The 24,821-nt window shown below is 41.3% G+C and overlaps 1 protein-coding gene and 1 non-coding gene across 2 annotated transcripts; both read left to right on the top strand.

Annotated features, from left to right (window-relative positions):
- Window positions 1-1,618: 1,618 nt before the first annotated feature.
- WDR88 (WD repeat domain 88) lies at window positions 1,619-16,362 on the top strand. Its single transcript, XM_087940629.1, has 11 exons — window positions 1,619-1,807; window positions 3,204-3,314; window positions 3,727-3,815; window positions 4,758-4,821; window positions 8,151-8,289; window positions 9,416-9,545; window positions 10,493-10,677; window positions 12,483-12,565; window positions 14,050-14,118; window positions 15,403-15,495; window positions 16,118-16,362. Exons 1-11 carry the CDS (start codon window positions 1,718-1,720, stop codon window positions 16,253-16,255), a joined length of 1,191 nt encoding a protein of 396 aa, XP_087796755.1. The 5' UTR covers window positions 1,619-1,717; the 3' UTR covers window positions 16,256-16,362.
- A 4,461-nt stretch (window positions 16,363-20,823) lies between these two features.
- TRNAT-AGU (transfer RNA threonine (anticodon AGU)) lies at window positions 20,824-20,897 on the top strand. The gene has a single exon. It is a non-coding gene; the product is annotated as a tRNA-Thr (tRNA).
- The last annotated feature ends 3,924 nt before the right edge of the window (window positions 20,898-24,821 follow it).

Below are 24,821 nucleotides of genomic sequence, written 5' to 3'. Positions count from 1 at the left end.
GAACAACTAGACACAAGGACAGTTTTTCCCCAATGCCGTCACTCTGCTCAACAAATAATTCCCTCAACACTGTCCAACTATTTACAAAGTCTGCACTACTATTACTATTAATCTTCTTATCACTCCTTATCACCCATCCCCTCCCTCTTGTGACTGTAGGACTGGATCCTTACAATCTATATTGACTGTTTCCTAGTATGATTTGATTGCTTAATGTACCCTATGACTACCATTAAGTGTTGTACCTGATGATTCTTGACTCTTGACGAATGTATTTTTTTATTTTATGTACACTGAGATCATTTGCACCAAGACAAATTCCTTGTGTGTCCAATCACACTTGGCCAAGAAAGAATTCTATTTTTCATTGCTGTTGTAACTGGAAACAGCCGCTAAACGAACGATCCTTAAGATTTATTTTGTTGTTGTTTGTCTTTTTAAAATTATAAAAGATTACTAAAGTTTATTCAAAAAAAAAAACACAAACCATTGAACGATTGTTAAGTCGAGGGTTACCTGTATAGATGATTCATCTAACGATGGCAGCGATTTAATTTTAACTACCAGACGAAAAAGGTTGTAAAATGGGAGCTGGTACCCTTGACCAGGGCCTTGCTTAGCAACAGAAACGCCTATCCCAATTGTGGCCGTAAGTCAAGGCCTGCTTTTAAGAGCTAGCAACCCGGATGGCACAATGGGTTGGTTGGCACATATTAAATCCATGGCAATCCTTACCCTTGGCACCTGCCTGGCCCAAGAGGCTCGCTCTTTTTAACAGCCCCCCTCCCTTTGCTGGCTGGATAACCTCCCTCTATATAGAGACCCCGCTGGAGCTGGAGCAGGGGGGCTGGACTAGAAGACCTCGAAGATCCCTCCCAGCTCTATTCTGATTGATTGATTGAAGCCCAAATCGGGCGGATTCAAATAAGACCTCAAAGGAGGGAGCCCCCCCCCCCCGCCCAAGGCGAGCCCCCCAGAAAGCTCGGACTTGGCTTTGAAAAGCGTCGTTGGTTCCGTTCCTTTCCGCCTCGGAAGGTCAAGATGAAGCGACTCGCAGCCCCGCAACCTCCGCGGCCCCAACTTCGCCTAAAGTTACTGGAAGCCCCGAAATCGCCGCCGCCGCCGCCGCGCGCCCGTCCGCGGAGCTTGGTCGGTTGCTAAGATCCGAGCGAGCGAGCGAGCGAGCAGGCGGCGGCCTCTGAAGGCAGGAGGGGGAAAAAAGGAGAGAGGAGAAAAAGAAGGAGAAAGGAGAGAGCGGAGGAGAGGAGAGGAAGAGAAAGGGAAGAAGGGGAGGCAAGGAGCAGCCGGGGAAAGGGGAAAAGAGGAAGGGGGAAGGGAAGGGAAGAGGGAAAGAAAAGAGGAGGGGGAAGGGAAAGGGAAAGGGAAGGGGAGAGGAAAGAGGGAAGGGGAAAAGAGGAAGGGGGAAAGAGAAGAGAAAGGGTGAAGGGAAGGGAAGAGGGAAAGAAAAGAGGGAAGGGGAAAGGGAAGGGGAGAGGAAAGAGGGAAGGGGGAAAAGAGGAAGGGGGGAAGGGAAAGGAAGAGGGAAAGAAAGGAGGAGGGAAGGGGAAGGGAAAGGAAAGGGGAGAGGAAAGAGGGAAGGGGAAAAGAGGAAGGGGGAAGGGAAAGGCAGGGGGAAAGAAAAGGGAAGGGCGAAAGAGGAAGGGAAAGGGGAAAGGAAAGGAAAACCGGGGCTGGGGTCTCTCCTCTCTCCTCAGAGATGCCTCTGCAGTCACCCAGCTACGACCCCCTGGCCACCATGGGCCCAGAGGAGAAGGCCTGGGAAGGAGACCAAGAGAAATTGGCCAAGGTGGGGAAATAGGAGAGGTGTGTGTGTGTGTGTGTGCATGGGGGTCTTCCTTTCCTCCAGGGCGGGCGATGTTTGTAGGCGAGGCTCAAATCTAGAGCCCCTGCACTCCTGGGGGATGGTTGGACTACAGTTCCCATCATGCTTTCTACTGGCTGGGAAGAGTACGGAATTGTAGAGCCCCCATGCCTGGAGGGTGGCCAATTGGAGAAGGCCAGGAGATTGGAGATCTCCCTAAAAGTGGGGCTTATTCCTTTATTGCTTTGGGGGAAGGGGTTTCTATGTAAATTGACCCATCTCACATACCTGACTTGCAATAGAAGAGCCATAGAACGAATAAGAACAAAGAATTCAAAGCAGGAAAAGCTAGAAAACCATTAAAATGATAAAACAAATCCAGGTTAATTATATTTGGAGTGGGGTATGGGGCAGTAATTTCATGGATCATTTTGCTGCTCCCCCCCCCCTTCTCCTCCTGGGTTTGAGTTGGCTGGATGAGTTGCATTGGGGTTGGATATTAAGGTCCCTCTTGGAGAAGGACCTCTCCCTTCTCAACTCTGGCCCTCCTGACCTAAGGTTTTCCTTTTCTCTAACAACAGTCCTGCAGAGACAGCCAAATCGAAAGGGGTGGGACACAGACCAGGAGAATGGCCCTGCCCCCTTAATGAAGCTCCAGGATTGGTCCAGGATGGCTGGCATGCAAACTTCCAATTTGGTTAAAAAAACGATGAGCCGATGATAGCGACATCAGTGTGTGTCTCCTTAATGGATGTTTTCAACATCGTAGAATTCTTCTTTAATCATAAATATTGGGTAAAAGGCATAATGGTTCAAATTTTATTTATTATTTAGCAAACAAAAAATAGAGAGCCACCCAACTTGTATACAGCCCTTTTCTCCAACCAACAACTTTGCTACAAGACAGAATAGGACAATATAGAGATTTAGGCTGGGTTGTAGTAAGCCAAAAAAGAAGTAAATTACAAGGGTTCCTGCTGAAGCAGAGGGTTGGACTAGAAGACCTCCAAGGTTCCTTCCAACTCTTCTCTTCTCTTCTCTTCTCTTCTCTTCTGTTCTATTCTATTCTATTCTATTCTATTCTGTATTCTGTTCTAAATTCTCTTCTCTTCCACTCTACTCTACTCTACTCTACTCTACTCTACATTCTCCTCAATTCTATTCTATTCTATTCTATTCTATTCTATTCTGTTCTATTCTGTTCTGTTTTGTTCTGCTCTGCTCTATTCTATTCTATTCTATTCTATTCTATTCTATTCTATTCTATTCTATTCTATTCTATTTTCTCCTCTACATTCTATTCTTATTCCTATTCTGTTCCTATTCTTATTCCTATTCCTATTCTACAAGATAAAAATGAGCTATCTCGGTTTGTTCATAGATCCATTTCAAAATTTTAAAAGACCATACCGACGCTGTGACCTCCTGTCATTTTTGTTTTGACGATACCAAAATTATCTCAGGCTCTTTTGATACCACAGTGAAACTTTGGGTAAGTTTTGTTTTAAGTGCATTTGTTTTAAGTGCATAAGAATACAACTGCATGATCCCATAGCCCTCAAGTCTAAAAGATAATTTAATATAGGAAAACAACAATTACATTTTTCAAGACTGAAAATCCTTGCTGGAGTTTTATAATGTCTCCAAAGTATAAAGAAAAACTGTGAATATAGAATCAAAGAATTTAATTAAGTACCCAGAGCTAAACCAGATATTATTATACTTTTATTTCTGCCTTTTTCCTCTTTTGTTGGGCTAGTCCAATTCTTTGGGTTGGGGAATCAACTGGAAATATTAAGAATCCATACTTTGTTTTACTGGATGTGCCATTTAATTAGAATTAAATCATGTTTTTTCCCACTCTCGGTGTGCAATTTGATAACCCATTTTGTCTTGAATTGAAGGACATTGCCTGTTCTACTTGCATCCACACCTTTAAAGATGAGCATACTGGACCGGTTTCTGAATGTTGCCTGACTCCTGATAACCGAAGGTCAGTGGTGGGATTCAAATTTTTTTACTGCTGGTTCTGTGGGCGTGGCTTGGTGGGCGTGGCTTGGTGGGCATGGCAGGGGAACAATACTGCAAAATCCCCATTTCCTCCCCACCCCACTAACCTGCTTTCCAGCTCCTTTCTCCTTGCAGGGCAACTCAAAAAGACCCAGCCGATCAGCTGGGACTCGGGACGCAGGGGATAGATGGAGGCGGGGCCAGTCAGAGGTGGGATTGGCCGGTTCTCCGAACTACTCCAAATTTCTGCTACTGGTTCTCCAGAACCGGTCAGAACCTGCTGAATACCGAAAGTGATTATTCTATTGTATCTTATGCATGAGATTTAAGTGTATATTATTATTAGATATTCACCTGAATGGAACCTTGTAATAATGTCTTGGTTAGGACAATTGGAAAAGGCCAGGAAATTTCCAAGCGGAAAAAAATAATTTTAATGGGCATTTTTTTTATGCCTTCCCTTGAAGGGAAACAGTGACTAGATGATAAAGTTTCTCAGTCTGGTTCAGGAAAGATAATAAAGGAATTATCTGGATCATGATCCTTGGAGAGCTCAATTGGGGCTTGTTTTGTGCTGTATTTAGTTGCCAATGCTTGTTCCAAGTACCAGTTGGAGGTATTGTAAGATTTTTGTAAAATGCCCCAAAAGCCATGTGATTTATTTATTTATTCTTTTTTCCTTTTTTTCTTCCTTCCTCCTTCCCTCCCTCCCTCCCTCCCTCCCTACTTCTTTCTTCCTTCCTTTCTTTCTTTCTTTCTTTCTTTCTTTCTTTCTTTCTTTCTTTCTTTCTTTCTTTCTTTCTTTCTTTCTTTCTTCTTTCTTTCTTTTTCTTTCTTTCTTTCTCTCCTTCCTTCCTTTGATATTTAATGTCTTCAAAAGAGAGATCAGGTTCAGTTTCACCCTGTCAATCTGTTTAATTTTTAGGTTGATAACAGCATCATATGATAAAACCCTAAAGGCCTGGGACACTGAAACAGGAAAAATGCTCGTATGTATTGATTTTATTTCATGTTGTTTTCGAAGACCAGCTTAAGAACTGAAAAACTAGATTTCTGTTTAGCCAAATGTTTATCCATACCAACGTGTATCTCAGTTCCTGGTAGTCATTGATGAGAACTTTTATCTTGGCCATTGGCCAGTCAGCAAATACAGAAAAGCTGGAATATCATTCTTAAATTGAACGAATGAGCTTTTAATACAGTCTATACGCTTACATCAGCAGTGAGTGGTTTCGTTTCTGAACGGCAGGTTATATGTATACAGCCAATCCTCGACATACAACAGTTCATTTAGTGACCATTCAAAGTTATAACAGCATTGAAAAAATTGATATGATCGTTTTTCACAGTTACGACCCATTCCCATTGGTCACGTGATCAACCAATTTATATTTACGACGGTTGCTGTGTCCCAGGGTCACACGATTCCCAATGGGGAAGCCAGATTCACTTAACAACCAGGTTACTAACTTATCAGCTGCAGGGATTCACTTAACAATAGTGGTGACAAAGTTTGTAAAAATGGGGCAAGACCTGCTTAACAAATGTCTCTCTTAAACAACAGAAATGTCAGGCTCATTTGCGGTCGTAAGTCAAGGGCTTCCTATAAGTAATATTGCCACTGTTATAGTATATCTGAGTTCACATCTCAGGCAGCCTAAGGAAAAAGAATTGGTGGCAAATACATTTCCTCAGAAACATTTTCCAAATCCATTTTCCACGGACTGACTTTTCTTTAAAAAGATTTTCTTATAAGTATAGTTCTTGTGGTACTTTTCCAGTCTGCCCTTCAAACTAATGCCAAGGGTGACTTACTATATTGAAAAATAAATTCATAATTTGAATTCATTTAAACCATATCGTTTACGAAAATTCTGTCGGAGAGAGGCCAAAGGAGAAGGGGAAGGAGGAATAAATAGCAGAGACCATCAGAAAATCTGTTAAACAAAACCAAGACTTCACCTGAGGTCACAATAGTCCCCAAAAACTACTTAGAGACCTTCTGCCATGGAAATAAAAGCCCAGTCAGATTTAAGCAATTAAAAGGTGTAGGGGGGGAAGTAATAAAACATAGCAAGTTATTTGGGGAGGGGGGGTATTTGTATCAAATTTCTAAGCAGAGGGATCTTGGTTTAAAATAAAAAACCAAGATGGCGGCCAACATCACATGACTGAAACCCTTTGATCACGCAATATTGAATCGAATTGAACTGAATTCTTTATTGTCACTCTACATATATACACAGTATACACATACAATGAAATTCGCATAACACCCAGAGACCAGACCCAACACACACACACACATGACAATCCCCAAATACACACCCACCCGCCAAAATTCCCCGACCCCTAAAAACACACAAGCATCCACACAACAGACCAAGTAATACTGTCCAACAGCTCACTGATGGTGGTCCTTAAGTTCATTGTTAAGCGCAATTATAGCTCTGGTGTTAAAAACTGTTCAGAAAACGTGTGGTCTGAGTTTTAATTGTTCTGTATCTTTTGCCGGAAGATTCACAAAGATTGTGAGCAGGATGGGAAGAGTCTCTAATGTAATGTTATAATGTTGTGCGACTTCCTCAAACAGTGAGATGCAAAGATGTTGTCCAGGGCTGGTAGCTGGAGCCGGATGATATTCTGGGTAGTTTGAATGATTCTCTGTAGAGCTTTTTTGTCCGCTATGGAGCTGCTCCCATCCCATGCAAGAATATTGGCCCCAACCTTCATTTTTTGATCCTTTTTCCCTTGCAGATCCTCTTGAAGAGCAAAAATAAAATAACAATGGGAGAGACTTTTGATGGGGCATCATGCAAAGTCCACCAAGGAGAAAATTTAAATACAGCTAGCCCTGGACTTACAACAGTTCATTTAGTGACCAGTCAAAGTTACACGGCACTGAAAAGAATAACTTATAACCCTTTTTCACAACTGCAAGCTTTGTAACATCCCTCATGATCGGATGACCAAAATTCAGATGCTTGGCCACTGATTTATACTTATGACTGTTGCAGCGTCCTGGGGTTGCGACCTTCTTACAAGCAAAGTCAAGGGAAAAACCAAATTCACTTAACAACCATCTTGCTTAGCGACATAAATTTTGGGCTCAGTCAAGAACAACAGTCTCTGCAGTGTGTTTTTACTGCAATACAAGGGAGTGAAGAAAAGGGAGGCTCCGTAGTTTTCTCTAACGTCTCACTTTGTTTGACCCTAAGTGGAATTCATAATAATCTGATGATAATTAATTAATTTTCTTGAACACCATATGGCTCATGCTGCTTAAAGCTTAATCAGGTTAATTGCATTGAAACCAACGAGATGGATTACTTGCTATTCATATCTTTAAGTCAAACCCTCCTGGGAAAATGCTTATGATCAAGTAATTAAAGAAAAATAGTTGCGACTGGTTCAATATTTTAAAACAAAGGAGTCTTGAATATCCTTCATGTATGTATGTATGTATGTATGTGTATATATATATATATATATATATACCCATGAGAGCCACACAAGATGCCACCACCACACTTCCATGTAGAAAACAGACTCCCACCCATTCAGAAAATGAGAAACGACCATGGACCAGAAGCTGCACTGCAGCTGCATCACTACCCACTTCAAACCCCTCTGAGCCATACATGAAGCAAACCAACACACCCACTATGAAGATGCAGCAGGACCACGAACTAGAAGCCAAACAGCAAGATCACAACTCTCCAGCTCAAATCCCCAGCAACTAAAACTAACCTGAGCACAACCAAGCCCCTCCTGAACAGAACACGCCTCCAACCAATCAGAACACGGCTAACCCCCAACCAATCAGAACACAGCCAAACCCCTACCAATGAGAACACCCCCCACCCAATCAGAACACAGCCAAGCCCCCACCCAATCAAGTTCCACCCCCACTGGCAGTTAAAAGGAGGAAGCAGCTGCAATCTCCATTACTCTGAGAAGCACAGAGCTGGAGACAGAAGCCTGAAGATGATGAATGAGACTTCATCGAAACGTTGCCTAGATACTTCAAATCTTACGCGGAGAAAACCCGAACAACCAAAGATCTACATATATATATATATATATATATATATATATATATATATATATATGTATATATGTGTGTATGTATATGTATATGATGAATGAGACTTCATCGAAACGTTGCCTAGATACTTGAATCTTACGCGGGAGAAAACCCGAACAACCAAAGATCCACATACAAATACCCTGAGAACCTCAGAAAACAAATATATATATATATATATATATATATATATTTATTATATTTGGTGTTTTTTTTCCCCTCATTCTGTAGTGGTCTTTGAGTCAGGATGGCCTGGTAACTACATGCCATATTTCTCATGATGGCAAATATGTCGTCTCTGGCTCGGATATGGAGAATGCGTTATTGGTCTGCAATGTGGAAGATGGTGAACAGGTGGCATTCATCCGAGGTAGAGTTTCTGAACTTTGGTTGATATCCTTTTCTTTGGGTAAAAGGTGAAGGTCAGTAGCATCCCAAGTTGGGGTGGAGTGGGGTCAAAATGGGCAAGATGACATGTTCAGAATGGACAGGGGAAGAGGTGGAAATTCAGCAGGTTCTGACCAGTTCTGGAGAACCGGTAGTGGAAATGTTGAGTCGTTCAGAGAATCGGCAAATCCCGCTCCTGACTGGCCCCGCCTCCATCTATCCTCTGCCTCCCATTGAGTCCCAGCTGATCGGCTGGGTCTTTTGTTGTTGTCCTGCGCAGGAGAACAGAGCTGGAAAGCAGGTTAGTGGGGTGGGAATGGAGATTTTGCAGTATTCTTCCCCTGCCATGCCCACCAAGACACACCCACAGAACCGGTAGTAAAAAAATTTGAATCCCACCACTGGATAAGGGGTTGCTTACATCCAACTCTCTGTCCATCGTCTTGAAGGTTTTTGGCCTTCAACCCCATGGACACCACTAGATGAAGTATACCTGAGGTTGTAGAAGAACAGTTGCAGGAAATTGGTATGTCTAGTCTAATGAAAAGAAGTACTAGAGGTGACACGGAGTTCACAGAAGAGCAGTAAAGATAATTCAGGGACTGGAGGTTAAAGATATGTAGAGTGGTTGCAAGAATTGGATATGTATAGTCTAGTTAAAAGAAGGACGAGTGGTGACATGATAGCAGTCTTCCAATATCTAAGAGGCTGCCACAAAGAAGAGGGAGTCAAGCTATTCTCCAAAGCACCTGAAGGCAGGACAAGAAGCAATGGCTGGAAACTAACCAAGGAGAGAAGCAACCTGGAACTAAGGAGAAATTTCCTTATAGTGAGAAACGGTTAATCAGTGGAATTGGTTGCCTCTAGAAGTTCTGGGTGCTCTAACACTGGAGATTTTAAAAAAGAGATTGGACAATCATTTGTCTGAAATGCTATAGAGTCTCCTGCCTGAGCAGTGGGTTAGACTAGAAGACCTCCAAAGTCCCTTCCAACTCTGTTATTCTAATCGGTCAGACTTTGATCAGAGGAGTATCTGTATGAAGGACTACCTTTTGATGGTTGGAGGCCAAACCAGGTACCCCTTGATACCTGCAGAATCTTTCTTTCAGATTATCACAGAAGTACCATTCAAAGCTGCCGGTTTGATCCTGTCAACCAGAGAATTGCTACGGTGTCATCTGACATGTCTATAAAATTCTGGGATATCATCGCAAGGGCTACCACAGTCACCATTGAACGGTAAGAAACTAATGTAGTATGATTGTATTATGAATTCGTTGGATTTATCTAATATAGCATATTATATATTGATAATGTGTCATGCACCTGTTGGAGTCTGAATCCAAGGGAGAGGAGGAACAACCGACAGGGTGAGGGAGTGTGGCTCCAGAGGTTGTGGAGGAAACTGGGGAAGGGCACAGGTTGGCTGGGCATTCAGAGAAAGACCCAGGCCCATCCCCTCATCATCTTAGGGCATGCAGGGAGGAGCAGATAAGGGAGAAATGTGAATGGCATGGTCTACGGGGGAGGAAGGGGCCCTGATTCCCTTCATGGGCTGCAGCTGTGAGGACTGTTTATAAGGACAAACTGCGCATGGCCCAGTGCTGGAAGCAAAGCCTGAAATAATTCTAGTCTTTCAGTTCTTATCGGAGTTCTGGCGTCCTTCCCAGTGTGTGTATTTCGATATCTGTGGACGTCTTAAAGTCCTTATCCCTGCCTTGTCTCATTAACTGCTTCTGTGTGGTTTGTATTGTTTTTTCTATTTATAATTTATATGTATTTTGAGTTTGAACGAAATTTCTTCCTTTTCACAACTGTTTGTGGGGGAGTTTTTTTCTCCAGTCAATGATAATTGGAGCTTTGAACCCAAGTTGAAGGAATTAAAGGGACTTCACCTGTTTTTGTGACTTTGTTGCTTTTGTATCCCACTCTGGGTCATCACATAATGATTATCTATTTGCCTTTTGACTGGCTTCCATGAAATTCAAAACTCGCCCTGGACAATGCAAGATTGGTCTATTGTCCATTTTGTTCTAAATGTGGCTATTATACAAAAAGAAGAAGAAGGACTCAGAAGACCATTAATTGGTTCATTAATCTTCTCGGCAATTATACACCTATCGCCCTCTTATCCTTTAAATAACCACATCTCAGCCCATTAATGTGAAATGTCACGTTTTTTTCAGGGCCCACAACAACGCCATTGCAGATTGCTGCTTCTCTTTGGATGGTCATTATCTGTGCACAGCAGGGTGGGATGAAAATATCAAATTATGGGATGTCCGTACGGGAGAATTCCGGTCTCATGGGCCCATTACTTTGGATCAAGGTCACGTAGGCATTGTTGGTTGCTGTGATTTTAGCAAAGACGGTGAGTTATGCAGGATGAGTATTCTTTGGCACCAACAGTGAGAGAAGCTTATATAAGGTTGTCTCCCAGATTCACGTTTAAAACGCTTTCTTAGAGCGATTAAATTACTGCTTCTATAATTCGAACTAAATTGAATTTGCGTTGCCCTTTAATTAGCCTTATAAAACACTCTATAATTGAAGCAGTTATGATGATGTACTGCTTCCTTCTGTCTCGGGAATAAAATATTGTCCATCCGAAAAGTGTAGAATGGGGAAAATTGTGCTCAAATCACGATTTAGTCATTCAGTCTACCTCTCAAGTCTCCTGTGGAAATATGGTGGAATAAAGTATCTTCACAGAAAGATTTTTATTAGGAAAGCTGTTTTCCCCACATTAAGTTCAATATTTTTTCCCTCTGCTGATCTATCTACCTATCTATCATCTATCATTTATTGATCTATCAATCCATCATCAACTCTGTCTCTTATCTCTCTCTACATTTATCTCTTTCTCATCTCTCATATATTTATTTATCTCTATCTCTATCTATTAACTGTATCAGAGGTCTCCACAAGTCTTAAAGTTGCCAAGTTTGGGGACCCCTGATCTATATCATCTATCTATATCTCTCTATCTCTCTATATCTATCTATCTATCTATCTATCTATCTATCTATCTATCTATCTATCCATCCATCTATCTATCTATCTATCTCTATTCCAATCTATCTATCTATCATCAACTCTCTCTGTCTCTTATCTCTATATTTATCTATCATCTCTCATATATCTATTTATCTCTGTCTATTATTTATATCATCTATCTATCTCTATTATTTTCTATCTCTATTATTTCTATTATCCTTCTATCATCATAGTTTTTTTCTCATGTCTCCCTCCCTCCTCCTCCTCCCCATCTCTCAGTCTCTCCATCTCTATCTATCTATTTATCAGAATTTTTATTTAAGCATAAATAATAGGCTTCCAGGATTAATCTAGACTAGTGATATTGAGCCTTCTTTAAAGAAGACTCATGAGGTGAACACAGATAGGCAAGAAAACAAACCAATGGATAATTTAACAAATGTGACCAGAGTTTTCACACAAACGACCAGACTAAATTATCATTCTTTGCACACATTATGTAAAGACATAGTTCTCTGGAAAAGGTGGAAAGAAAAAGGACAATCAGCTACAAAGTGGATGGTTGATTACAGTGAAGATAGGTTGAAAGATCCGAGGAAGCAGGTTGGAGACAGATCATGCTGGAGTAAATCTATTTCATGTGGTTACTAGGGATCGACACTGATTCATTTGGCACAGAAATCAGCCAGTCCATCCATCCATCCATCAATCAGATTCCTTGTGTCCTAAAGATATTCATTTATATCACTAGTTGGTAGTGGATGAATTATTGTTCCACCAAAATCTGAATTCGTTGTTTTCCTATTTTAGTTAGGCGTTTATGACTACTTTGCATTTCTTATACATTTCAACTCAATTCCTGTTCCTTTCTTTTCTGTGACAAATTATTATTATTACTGTACTTTATCATATGGAAGTTTATTCGTGTGCCAGTCCCACCATATTTAATGTTTATAGTGTTCAGGATCAACAGAGCTGGTTTTTTTCTTCCTCCCAATAAATTTAGACAGACTCAGAATTTCTGCTTGCTTTAAAAAGAGCCCCAGAAAATACGCTGAAACATGATTAATATCCTTAATGCATCATCCGAATTATATTTCAGAATTTTTGTAGAACAGCTTTGGCTCTTTCCTAACAATAGAAGGGCATCACATGTAGTGTTATTGTGTTCTATTTCAGCCTCGTGCGTGGTGTCTGGAGGTTATGACAAAACCATAGGTGTGTGGGACATAGAAGAAGCATATCAAAAGATATCCTTGAAGGTAGTGAAAACAGCTCTTATTTGATCAAATGGGGATTAGAATAGAATAGAATAGAATATAGAATAGAATATAGAACAGAATATAGAATAGAATATAGAATAGAATAGAATTAGAAATAATAGAAATAGAATAGAATAGAATAGAATAGAATAGAAATAGAATAGAATAGAATAGAATAGAATAATGGAAGAGTTGGAAGGGACCTTGGAGGTCTTCTAGTCCAACCCCCTGCTTAGGCAGGAAACCCTACACTACTTCAGACAAATGGTTGTCCAACCTCTTCTTAGAAACTTCCAGTGTTGGAGCATTCAGAACTTCTGGAGCCAAGTTGTTTCACTGATGAATTGTTCTAGAAAGGAAATTTCTTATTAGTTCTCTAGATTGCGTCTCTCCTTCTAGGTTGGACTAGAAGACCTCCAAGGTCCCTTCCAACTCTGTTATTCTCTTATTCTGTTTTTATGTAGTAAAAAAAACCCCGGGTTGATATCTCCTTCATGTAGGTCATTTGAAGGTCCCAATGTCAATGTAGCTTGAAACGTTTCTCCCTCCCTCCTCTCTTTGTTCAGCATTCATACTAGTTGCTCTGGAAGCATGCTCCAAGAAGCCTTTGCCATGTTCTTAGCACCAGCCCTTGCTCAGTCATTTGTGAGAGCAATTGAAACAATTGAATTCTGGTTGCTAGGCAACTGGAACATCATTCTTCGGGTGATTCATGATCAACCGTTGTAATTATTTCAGCTGTAGCCCATGACACTCTTGAGATTGGAATCTGTTAACTCAAAGAAACCAGAATGTTTGTATCAACCAGAGTGGAACAAACTGAAATTCTCAAACGATAATATTCATTTTACTGGTACTGCATGAGGAGGACTTTATAAAAGCAGGCACTGCCTTCTTTGGGTATTGCTGCTATAATTTTAGAAAGGTATAACAGATGATGGAAATATATATATATATGTGTGTGTGTGTGTGTGTGTGTGTGTTTCTGAGGTTCTCATGGGTATTTGTATGTGGGTCTTTGGTTATTCGGGTTTTCTCCCGCGTGAGATTGGAAGTATCTAGGCAACGTTTCGATGAAGTCTCATTCATCATCTTCAGGCTTGTGTCTTCTGCTCTGTGCTTCTCAGAGTAATGTGAGCTTGCAGCTGCTCAGGACATTGGGAGCAAAGTTGGAGCAAATAAAGGGACTCCTACTTATTATTTGACTGTAGGGGTGCTGCAACAGTCATAAGTGTGTAAAAGGGTCATAAGTCATTTTTTCCAGTGCCATTGTAACTTTGAACAGTCATTCCACAAATGATTGTAAGTCAAGGACTACCTGTAGTGGAATGAAACAGAAATGAAACCTACCAGGGTAATCTTCAGCCTACTCCGCCAAATTAAATTGGATATTACAATTTTTCTCAGTAGCCTTAGATGTGTAGCTAGAAATCTGGCTAAGAATCTGCTTTATGTCTTACTGCTGATAAATTATGTTTCTGCAGGGTCACGCTGATTGGGTGACAGACGTGGCCATTAGCAAGGACAAGAAGCTGCTTGTATCCTCTTCAAAGGTAGTATCAAAAGTTATCAGTGAAGGCACTGAAATGTTTCAGCGCTCACAATGGGCCATTATCTTTGCGGGGATGAATCAGAGTTCCAAAATGGTTTTCAAGCTACAAAATTCTCAAAATGTTTTACAAGAGCATAGCTGAGCCCAACATTTCTGTTGTTAAGCAAAACGTCAACTCATCAAACAATTCTACGCCTGTTTTAGAGTTGCCATGAACTGCGGGGTGGAGGGGGGTGGTGGAAGAAATTTGAAAGAGCAGTGCAGCAGTTTAAAACCAAAAGTGCACTCCATTCTTATCTTGCAAGGAGAGTAACTAAGATATCAAAGTTTCTGCTCGTGAAAATCCCTAATTGGAGAACATGATTGATGACTCTCAGCTATGAATGTGTTTCGTTGGAGAATATGAATTATGACACACCCAGAGGGGTGGGGGTAAAACAGGGTGATAGGTGAGAGTAAATTACGTGTCTCAGAATCGGTTTCATACAGGTCATGCCGACATGTTTGCTCCTAATAAATCCTTTGAAGTTTTTGAAGCTTGGCTCGAGGCTCATGATTTAAGTTAGGGCAACTGCCGGAATCCTAACACAGAACAGTTGTTAAGTGAATCAATCTATTCTCCAAAGCACCTACAAGAAACTGAAAGGAAGCAATGGGTGGAAACTAAACAAGGAGAGAAGCAACCTAGAACTAAGGAGAAATTTCCTGACAGTTACAACAATTAATCTGTGGAACAACTTGCCTCCAGAAGTTGTAAACGCTCCAACACTGGAAGTTCTTAAGAAGAGATTAGACAACCATTTGACGGAAATGGCCTAGGGTTTCCTGAGCAGTGGAACATCAGGTTTTCTGAGCAAGGAGCTGGACTAGAAGGCCTCGAAGGTCCCGCTCAACTCTGTTACTTTGTAATGGGGGAAGCCAAATTTGCTTAACCATCACCTGATTCAGTTAATAATGGCAGTGATTCACTTAACAACCTTGGCAAAAGAAGGTCATAAAATCAGGTCCTATAACCACCCTGCTTAGCAATGGGAATTCTTTTCCCCTTTGTCGGCGTAGGTTGAGAACTACTTTGTTGCCTGCTCATTGGAAAGAACAAGCATATGTTGAGACAATGCAAACAGTTTGGCATGGCTGAGCCAATTAATTTTTTTAGGTTACTAAAGAATCCTTGCAACCAAGGAAACCAGGGGGAAAAAAACGCGGTTAGTCATCTCAAACTTCGAGCATTGTCTGGAAGAACTGCAGTTCCGTTCATTGATACAAAATTCTCCTAACATTGTAGGATCAGACAGTGAGGTTATGGGATATTAAAAATGCCAATGAAATCCCCATGGTGATTCATGCTGTGAAAACCAGAGGTTCCAAAATCTCCCAGGTGAGTATATTTAATAGAAGGGACAGATTTTCTGGGATGGGACAGGATGGGATGGGATGGGACAGGGGGTAACCCAGCAACCGGTTAGCTGCCCAGTTGCGGGATGGGTGTGGCCATGGTGGGCGTGGCCTACTGTTACTTCCGATTTGGATATTTTTTGCCTTCCCAAAGATCCAGAGGTTTCCCTCAGGCCTTCCCTGGGCTCTGGAGGCCCTCTGGAAGTCAGAAACAAGCTCGTTTCTGGACTTCCGGAAGGCCTGTTTTTCCCACTCTCAGAGCCTCCACGCAGACCCTGGACATACCTGCATCGAAAACGGGGCACGTGGAGACTTTGGGGAGGTGAGGGGTGGGCGGGGACAGCCAATTGGTTCAAATATCGGTTTGGCGAACCAGATGCAAATTTAACATCCAGTTCGCCCGAACCGGTACAAATCGGTAGAATCCCACCTGGGATGGAACAGAACAGAATAGAAAAATATTGAGAAACAGTGAGTTGCAACTTAAGTACATGTCAACGGCCAGATATTGGCCAATTTTTGGCATGGAAGAGTGCTCAGTTCCAGAAATAGATTGAGTATCAAGTGCCTATTTCAGTTGAATTTCTTTTAACACCAACATCCAGTGTGAAGCATGTCAAAAATCTTTCCTGATCTTCCGGAACAAAGAAGACATAATAGAAACCCGGTGTGTATTTTGTCGACTAGCATCTCCTGACGAAGTTGTTTTACCACAGCCCCCTGCTTTGCCTCCAGATCTCTAAAGGATTCAGCAGCGAGCTGATTTTAAAACATTTGTGAACATCACAATCTTTTTTTAAAAAAAGTTTTCCTGTAATGTTGTGTGGCAAATAAAATGAAATAAAAATTTCCACGCTGAATTTTACCTTCTGCTCAATTTCTGGGGTCTGATTAAAAAAATGACAAAGACAGAATCATTAAAAGAATTCAGTTCATCCTTCTCTTGGGCCGATCCAGGCTTACGACCAAAACTGAGCTCAAACTTTTGTTGTTAAGTGAGTTTTGTCCCATTTTATTGCCACAGTTGTTAAGTAAATCACTGCAGTTGTTAAGTTAGTAAAACAATTGTAAATTGAATCTGGCTTCCCCACTGACTTTGCTTGTCAGAAGATAGCAAAAGATGATCACATGACCCTGGGACAATGCAACCATCATAAATATGAATCAGTCTCTGACCATCTGAATTTTGATCATGTGGCCATGGAGATGCTGCAACGGTTGTAAGTCTGAAAAACGGTCCTTAACTCACTTTTTTCAGTGCCATTGTAACTTGGAACAGTCACTAAATGAACTGTTCACTAAATGAACTGTTATAAGTCGAGGACTAGTTCACCAATTTAAGTCTAGATAAGGACCCAAGGGAGGAATATAGGAAGCAAGTCAAAAAGAGAAGATGTGGAATTTCCAAGCGGATGAGAGATGACGGATAGGAAGGATTTTTTTATTAAAAAACAATTGGCTGTATTAATAGAATTCTTTATCGGCCAAGTATGATTGGACACACAAAGAATTTGTCTATACCCTCAGTATACATAAAAAGAAAAGATCTAGTTGTTATGGTGTGCAGTGCTCTATAGCGTTGTTTTGAGGGAAGGAGTTGAAATAGTTTATGTCCCGGATGTGAGGGGTCTGTAAACATTAGAATAGATGAAAAAATTAGAAATAGGGGGAATATTGTTATACATATATTTACTTAACATGTTTAAAGTGAATGTTAGAGGACAAGATCGGATTTCGAAAGAGGATCCTTGCTCAATAATTATGCTATTACTATTAGAAGAATGTAGCAAATATTGAATAATGGAAAAAGGAAGGACTATGTGTTAATACTGATATGTATAATAACATTAGATAATGTAAGTTCAATTAATGTGGCAATTTTTATCTTTATCAATACTACTTTTGTACCAAAATGAATGATACTCAGACCCTACACTTGTCCATGAAATGATATTGATGTATGTTTAAAAATAAAAAATAAAAATTACTGCAGAAGACAAGACTTTCACTATCAATTGATTACGACTGGTTCTCGTGAGTTATTGATAGGGAATTTCCAAACATCATAAATATGAGTGACATAAAAAGCAGGTATGATAAGGGAAAAACTGTTATGGATTACAGCACATTTGCGCAACAGCACGGATTCGATCCAATTCAAAATAATAAATTGCCTTATAGAATTTGAATACTTTTAGTTCACGGTAGGGGGAAAAATGGGTGTAGAGTCAGCCTGGACTGTAATAGCTTTTAGAGATAGTTGAATAATGGGATAAACCTTGAACTAATGTAAGAGTTTAAAGTGCTATGTTGTGTAAATGAAATTGCTCCTAATCCTACTGTATGTTTCCCCCCACTCCCAGATAAATTATACAGCATTGTAATAAAATGTCACTTTAGAAGGAAAAAACGTGTGTCGCATTCTGATGTGAACGCTTCAATAAATGTAACGGTGCTTTAATAAAAGCATTTTAAATACATTATCTGTCATTCTGGGCTTTCCTTTTCATAATATTATAAAGCCATGATGCATCGCTCCTGGAGTTCATTTTCCTGGTAATTATTATTGAACTGAATAATTCACGGATTTAGGGAGAAGGTTGGCTCTGATTTAATTAAACAATATTTTTCATTACAGGCAGTATTGTTTTTTTTTCCTTACTCTCGATTTCCCTCAAGAATAGGATTGTCCTTGAAGGCAAAAACCTGGCTGTTGAACAGAATTTCATCTGACATAGCGCCCCATGTATTTATTTATTTATGCATGAAGCAAATTCATATAGCCGCTCAATTCACACAAAGTAATTCCAGGCAGTGTACAGGTAATCCTCAACTTACGACCACAAGGGAGCCCAACATTTCTGTTGTTGAGCAAGGCATTTATTAAGTGAGTTTTGCCCCAGTTTATGTCCTATCTTGCTTCAGTTGTTAAGTAAATCGCTGCAGGTGTTAAGTTAATAACCTGGTTGTTAATTGAGTCTGGCTTCCCCATTGACTTTGTCTATCAGAAGGTCACAAAAGGGGATCACGTGACTATGAGCAACACTACAATGGTCATAAATATGAGTCAGTTGCCAAGCAACTGAATTTTGATCACATGACTATGGGGAAAGCATCAATGGTCCTAACTGAAAAACAGCCATAAGTTACTTTTCCGGTGACGTTATAACTTTGTACGTTCACTAAATGAACTGTTGTAAGACAAGGACTACGTAGGTGGATTCTGGGAGTTGAAGTCCACCTCTCTTAGACTTGCCCACCTGGATAAAACAAGGGTATAAATTGGTCTTCCAGTACTGCTCTGCTTTTCTGCGCTTTCTTGTCCACCTTGAGCGCTGCGCCCGGGAGAGAGTGGGGTCGCGTGCACCCATTTCCCATCGTGATTGCTTTGCAAACCGAGCATTGCGCTGGATTTACGACTTTCCAGCCTGATCCTGGAGAAGCCATAGGTTGCAATCGGAGGTGGCCGTGTTGCATACCCCAAAACTAAACATGGAATCCAGAGCCGGTGAAGGGGACGTTCCCATCAGACGCGCCCCTGAATCAGTGACGGTGGGAACACACTATAAACTTTATAGGAAACTGACCAGGAATATTTACGGTTGGTGGTTTGATTGACTTTTGATATTTATATAAGCCACTAAGAGTCACCTGTAAGCAAGATGGGCAGCAAGCAAATGTAAAATAAACCAGGGTTTTAAGCTAGAAAAAACCCAACCAACCACGTATTCTCAGTCCCATTCCCACCCCGCATCCAAGACTACACAACCAGACAAGCCATTTGATCAGCTCCAAATGGAGCCCCTGCAAGGCTGTTGACAACACCATCTCTTTAAGACCTTGTGAAACAGCAGCTGTTCTGACCTAGGCGTCCCAAAATCATGAAGCAGGCTCCTCGTCCCGATGAAACCCCTTTTAGTGAATTCCTCTCCAGCAAAGTCCCAGCAAACGGTCTTTGATGAGATTTCACAACTACAGACCTTTATCAGACTTGGAGAGCGGCCAGCTGCCGATACCTTCCAAATGTCATGCCGTAGCAGCAATTGCTTAGCCTGGAGTCAGAAACAGATCTTAAATAATTGGTCCTTCCAGATAAGGGAATAGGACCCCAAACCCCCACAAAAGTCAACACTGGAAATCAGGGGTTGTTGGTCACAACCCAGCCGAGCGCAACGTCCTTATTCTGAGTGTGAGCACAGCCATCCCCAACCGGGTGTCCTTCAGGGCAGGAAGGGACGGGGTTGGAGACCCATCTAATGGTTGACCAAGGTGGGCAGCGAAGGCCATCCTAGCTACAGTTACAGCTACAGGTACAACTTCGGAAGTTGTGGGAGCTTCACAGTGGTGGGAGTCCAAAAAAAATTAATACTGGTTCTGTGGGCGTGGCATGGCTTGGTGGGCGTGGCTTGGTGGGCGTGGCAGGGGAGGGTTACTGCAAAATCCCCCTTTCCCTCCCCACTCCACTAACCTGCTTTCCAGCTCCGTTCTCCTGTGCAGGGCAACCAAAGAAGACCCAGCCGATCAGCTGGGACTCAATGGGAGGCAGAGAATAGATGGGGTTGGCGGGGCCAGTCAGAGGTGGCATTTGCCGGTTCTCCGAACTACTCAAAATTTCCGCTACCGGTTCTCCAGAACTGGTCAGAACCTGCTGAATTCACCACCTCTGGAGCTTCATCACTGGAGGCTTTCAAGAAGAGATTTGGATTGCCTTTTGTCAGAAATGGTGTAGGGTCTCCTGCTTGGGTGGGTGGCGGGTTGGACTAGATGACCTACAAGGTCCCTTCCAACTCTGTTAACCTGATCTGATTAAGAGAACACCAGTTAGGAGAAACTTGAGGGACTGAACTGTAACTTAAAGGAACTTCAAAGTCCATCCTCATTTGACTCATTTGCAGTGTTGCTTTTCCTGGAGGCTGGGTTTTATTCGTTTATTGTTGTGGTTGTTGTTTTGTTTTTGTTTTTGTTGTTGTTGTTGTTGTTGTTGTAATAGAGGGCCTGAAATGACACATCCATTCCTAGCCCCTTGTGCTGAAAGAAAGTAAAGGAATGCAATTTTTTTTAAAATTGTAAATCCAAAGTAAACCATCCAGGTGGCTCCATGGGGCTGAGATCTCTCATTCGCTCTTGGATATTTCTAATGGCATCGTTGAATTATGATAGTTGCGCTGCTGTGCCCCATTTGGCCCCCAGAAGCATTTTGTAGCCACAGGTGCTCCTGCAAAACAAGATTTCTTCTCCAGCGAGGCTCTTGCAAAGCCAGACTTCCCCACTAAGACACATGAAGCCGGATCTGCGGCTGTGCTCAACAGCCGGCGCCGTGGCTTAGTTGGTTAAAGCGCCTGTCTAGTAAACAGGAGATCCTGGGTTCGAATCCCAGCGGTGCCTCTGGAGCGGCGACTTCCGTTTTGTGTCGGTCGGTGGGTGGGGGGAGAATATATATATATATTTATTGTTCCTTTTAATTCTCTTCGTTTCATTTGCACGGTGGGCTCCGTTGGCGTTTAACCTGCAGAAAAAGGCTCGCTTTTGTTTCCCCGGTTTCTCTTTCTCTGCAGATTTTCAAGGGGCCTGACAGTTTGACTCCCCCTGTTCTTAGAGACCCTTTTTTCCTGCAAAGAGTGGCTAAGGGTCTTTTGCATCTGGGGAGTCAAACTCCTCTTTCTGCAGTGCTTTTTACAAGAGTAGTGACCCCCATATATATGCATCTTGAAAAGAAGGAAAGAAGAAGGAAGGAAAGAGAGAAGGACAAGGGAAGAAATGGAGAAGGAAGAAAGGAAGGAAAGAAGGAAAGAAAAAGAAAGAAAGAAAGAAAGAAAGAAAGAAAGAAAGAAAGAAAGAAAGAAAGAAAGAAAGAAAGAAAGAAAGAAAGAAAGAAAGAAAGAAAGGAGGAAGGAAGGAAGAAAGAAAGAAAAGAAAGAAAGAAAGAAAAAGAAATGGGAGGGAGGAAGGGAAAAGAGGGAGGGGAGAAATGGGGAGGGAGGAGGAAAGAAATGGGGAAGGAAGGAAGGAAAGAAAGAAGGAAGGAAGGAAAGAAAAAAAGAAATGAATGAAATGAATGAAAGAAAGAAAAAGAAATGGCAGGGAGGGAAGGAGGAAAAAGAGGGAGGGAGGAGGGAAGAAATGGAGAAGGAAGAAAGGAAAGAAAAAAGGAAGGAAAGAAAAAAGAAAAAGAAAGAAAGAAAGAAAGAAAGAAAGAAAGAAAGAAAGAAAGAAAGAGAAAAAGAAATGGGAGGGAGGGAGGAAAAAGAGGGAGGGAGGGGAGAAATGGGGAGGGAGGAGGGAAGAAATAGGTAAGAAGGAAGGAAGGAAGGAAAAAGAGGAAGGGAGGGAAGAAACAAGGAGAGAGGCAGGAAGGAAGGAAGGAAGGAAGGAAGGAAGGAAGGAAGGAAGGAAGGAAGGAAAAAAGAGAAAGGAAGGGAAAAAAGAAAAAGAAAAGGAAGGAAACGCTAGAGTTAGGCTTAGGTGACACCATTCAAAGTGGATCATAGCTTTGTTCTCTAAAGAAGCAGCAAAGGTCTACGGGTCGAAGACAAAAAGAAAACCAGGGGGATATTCAGGAATTGCTATGAAAAACTTCAGGATCTGGCCTGCTGAAACATTAGGAAATTTGGTGACTCTTTCCAAATCAAATGACGTGCAGGATGTACAGAAAAGGAATGTTTGGGCGGAACAGAGCCAATCCATAGAAAAACATCTCATTAAAGATGCAACATTTTTAATGCCGAAAAATTACCTAAGTGAACGTGCCAAGCTGTCCCTGAAGGCGCAAGATGCCCGCAATAAGGAGCCCCTTTCCGTTATGAAAATATTTAGGAACAGAGCTCCTTCTCCTCTTCCTCCTTTCCTGTGTTTTTCTACCTGCTCAGCCTGTCCCTCTCCGCCTCTTCCTTCCAAATGATTTTTTTCTGTCTGTTTTTCTGAGGTGGCATTTGCAACCGCTGCTCCTATGGGCTTGGTTGGTGGAAAAACAAAGGCAAAACCTGCCTCCTTCCTGTGTAGTTGGAAGCAGAGACAGAAAACAATAAACACGGCCTGTTTAAACCAGTCCAGAATCGCTTCATATTGTGTCGTCATAAATCTTGGAGCAAGCTTTTTCAGACAAAATATGCAATCGCTCCATCCATCAGTTGGCTGGGAAGGTGTCAAGTGAAGAGAAGCTATCAGAAATTGGTACATTCATTCTCCAGCCTTCTTCTTCTTCTTCTTCTTCTTCTTCTTCTTCTTCTTCTTCTTCTTCTTCTTCTTCTTCTTCTTCTTCTTCTTCTTCTTCTTCTTCTTCTTCTTCTTCTTCTTCTTCTTCTTCTTCTTCTTCTTCTTCTTCCTCCTCCTCCTCCTCCTCCTCCTCCTCCTCCTCCTCCTTCTCCTTCTTCTTCTTCTTGAAGTGTTGGAGACGAATTGAAGAGCAAACCTGAATGTTAATCAGCTTGCTTTGTACCGCAACCGCATTTGGCTTCCAAGGAACTTCGCTGTAGAGGGGTGTGTGCACTTTGTGGCTTGGCTTCGGGGCATGATTTGAATCTGGCACATTTGGTTAGTACGCAATTCAATCTACTATTAAGTGCAGAGTCTTTCTGCAAACGCAGACATGACTGGAGTACAGATAGTCCTTGACTTTCAATGGTTCATTTAGTGACTCAAGTTACAATGGCACCGAAAAACATTTTTCCACACTTATGACCAAGGCAGCATCCCTGTGATCCCGTGACCAAAATTCAAACGCTTGATAACTGACTTGTATTTGTGACAGTTGCAGTGTTTCCCATAGAACAGAATATAGAATAGAATAGAATAGAATATGGAATGGAATGGAATAGAATGTAGAGGAGAGAATAGAATAGAATAGAATAGAATAGAATAGAATAGAATAGAATAGAATAGAATAGAATAGAATAGAATTTAGAGGAGAATAGAATATAGAATAGAATATAGAATAGAATAGAATAGGATGTAGAGAATAGAATAAAATAGCATGTAGAGAATAGAATATAGTAGAATAGAATAGAATAGAATAGAATAGAATAGAATAGAATAGCAATAGAATTCTTTTATTGACCAAGTGTGATTGGACACACAAGGAATTTGTCTTGGTGCAAATGCTCTCAGTGTACATAAAAGGAAAGACACATTCATCATGAATCAAGAATCATCAGATACAACACTTAATGATAGTCACGGGGTACAATAAGCAATAAGCTCACGGGATCCCCTTGACATGGAAATTCAATGGGGAAGTTAGATTCACTTAACAGCCGGATTACTTAATACCTGCAGTGATTCGCTTAACAACTGAGACAAGAAAGGTCATAAAATGGGGCAAAACTTACCTAAGGTTTGACTTAAGAACAGACATTTCAGGCCCAATTGTGGTCACAAGTCAAGGACTATCTATACCCTGCCCGAAACCACTTGGTGTGAATTGGGCGGCTATATAAATGTGTTTTGTGAATAAATAAACAAACGAACAAACAAATAAACCCCTACCTTAAGTGTTTATTTATTTGCTGGGGTCCAATGCACCCCAATATGATGATCTTAACAATCTGTTGGTTGTTGTTATTACTTTACAAGAAGCTGGCACTGCTTTGCATGGCGTTTGTGCTAATTAATGAAACTTCAGGGAAATTAATGAAGGCTGCTTGAAAGTTCAGGGAATTCTCTCCCACCTAGCTGTTTGCCTTAAAAAAAAAGCAATTAGTCACCCGAATCAGGTTTGGCGCTATAAAAAAATGCTTCGGTCAGGGCGTGGACATCATGCCTCATATCTTGCGGGAAGGAAAATTTTGACAGGACTCACTCTCTGCTCCCCTAGTTTGGAATTGGCTTGGTGTTGAGAAAAATGCCATCACGACATGCTTAAGTCAACCCAAAGTTCTCATTCAGAGCACAAATGACCAGGCTCAAATTATCTTATTTTGGACAAGTTAAGTGAAAACCTAACACTCTGCAAAAGGCTGCAATGTTATTTTATTTACGTATTTATTTATTTTATTTTTATTTAGTTTAATTTGTCAAGCATGTATGAGAAAACAAGTATAAGCATGAACATAATATATAAACATATAAGTATAAACAGATATAAGTTATATACATAATAGATGAGTACGAATAAATGGGAACAGTAGGACAGGGACAGTAGGTATGCTAGTTCGCCTATGCACGCCCCCTTATAGACCTCTTAGGAATGGAGTGAGGACCACAGTTGACAGTTTAAGGTTAAAGTTTTGGGGGGTTGAGGATGCAACAACAGAGTCCCGTAGTGAGTTCTAGGCATTGACTACTCTGTTGCTGAAGTCGTACTTTATACAATCA

Source organism: Pseudonaja textilis, chromosome 11, assembly GCF_049901715.1.
Source record: "Pseudonaja textilis isolate UNSWEBS1 chromosome 11, rPseTex1.2, whole genome shotgun sequence".
NCBI lineage: Eukaryota > Metazoa > Chordata > Lepidosauria > Squamata > Elapidae > Pseudonaja > Pseudonaja textilis.
This window is presented reverse-complemented; position numbering and strand designations above follow the sequence as displayed.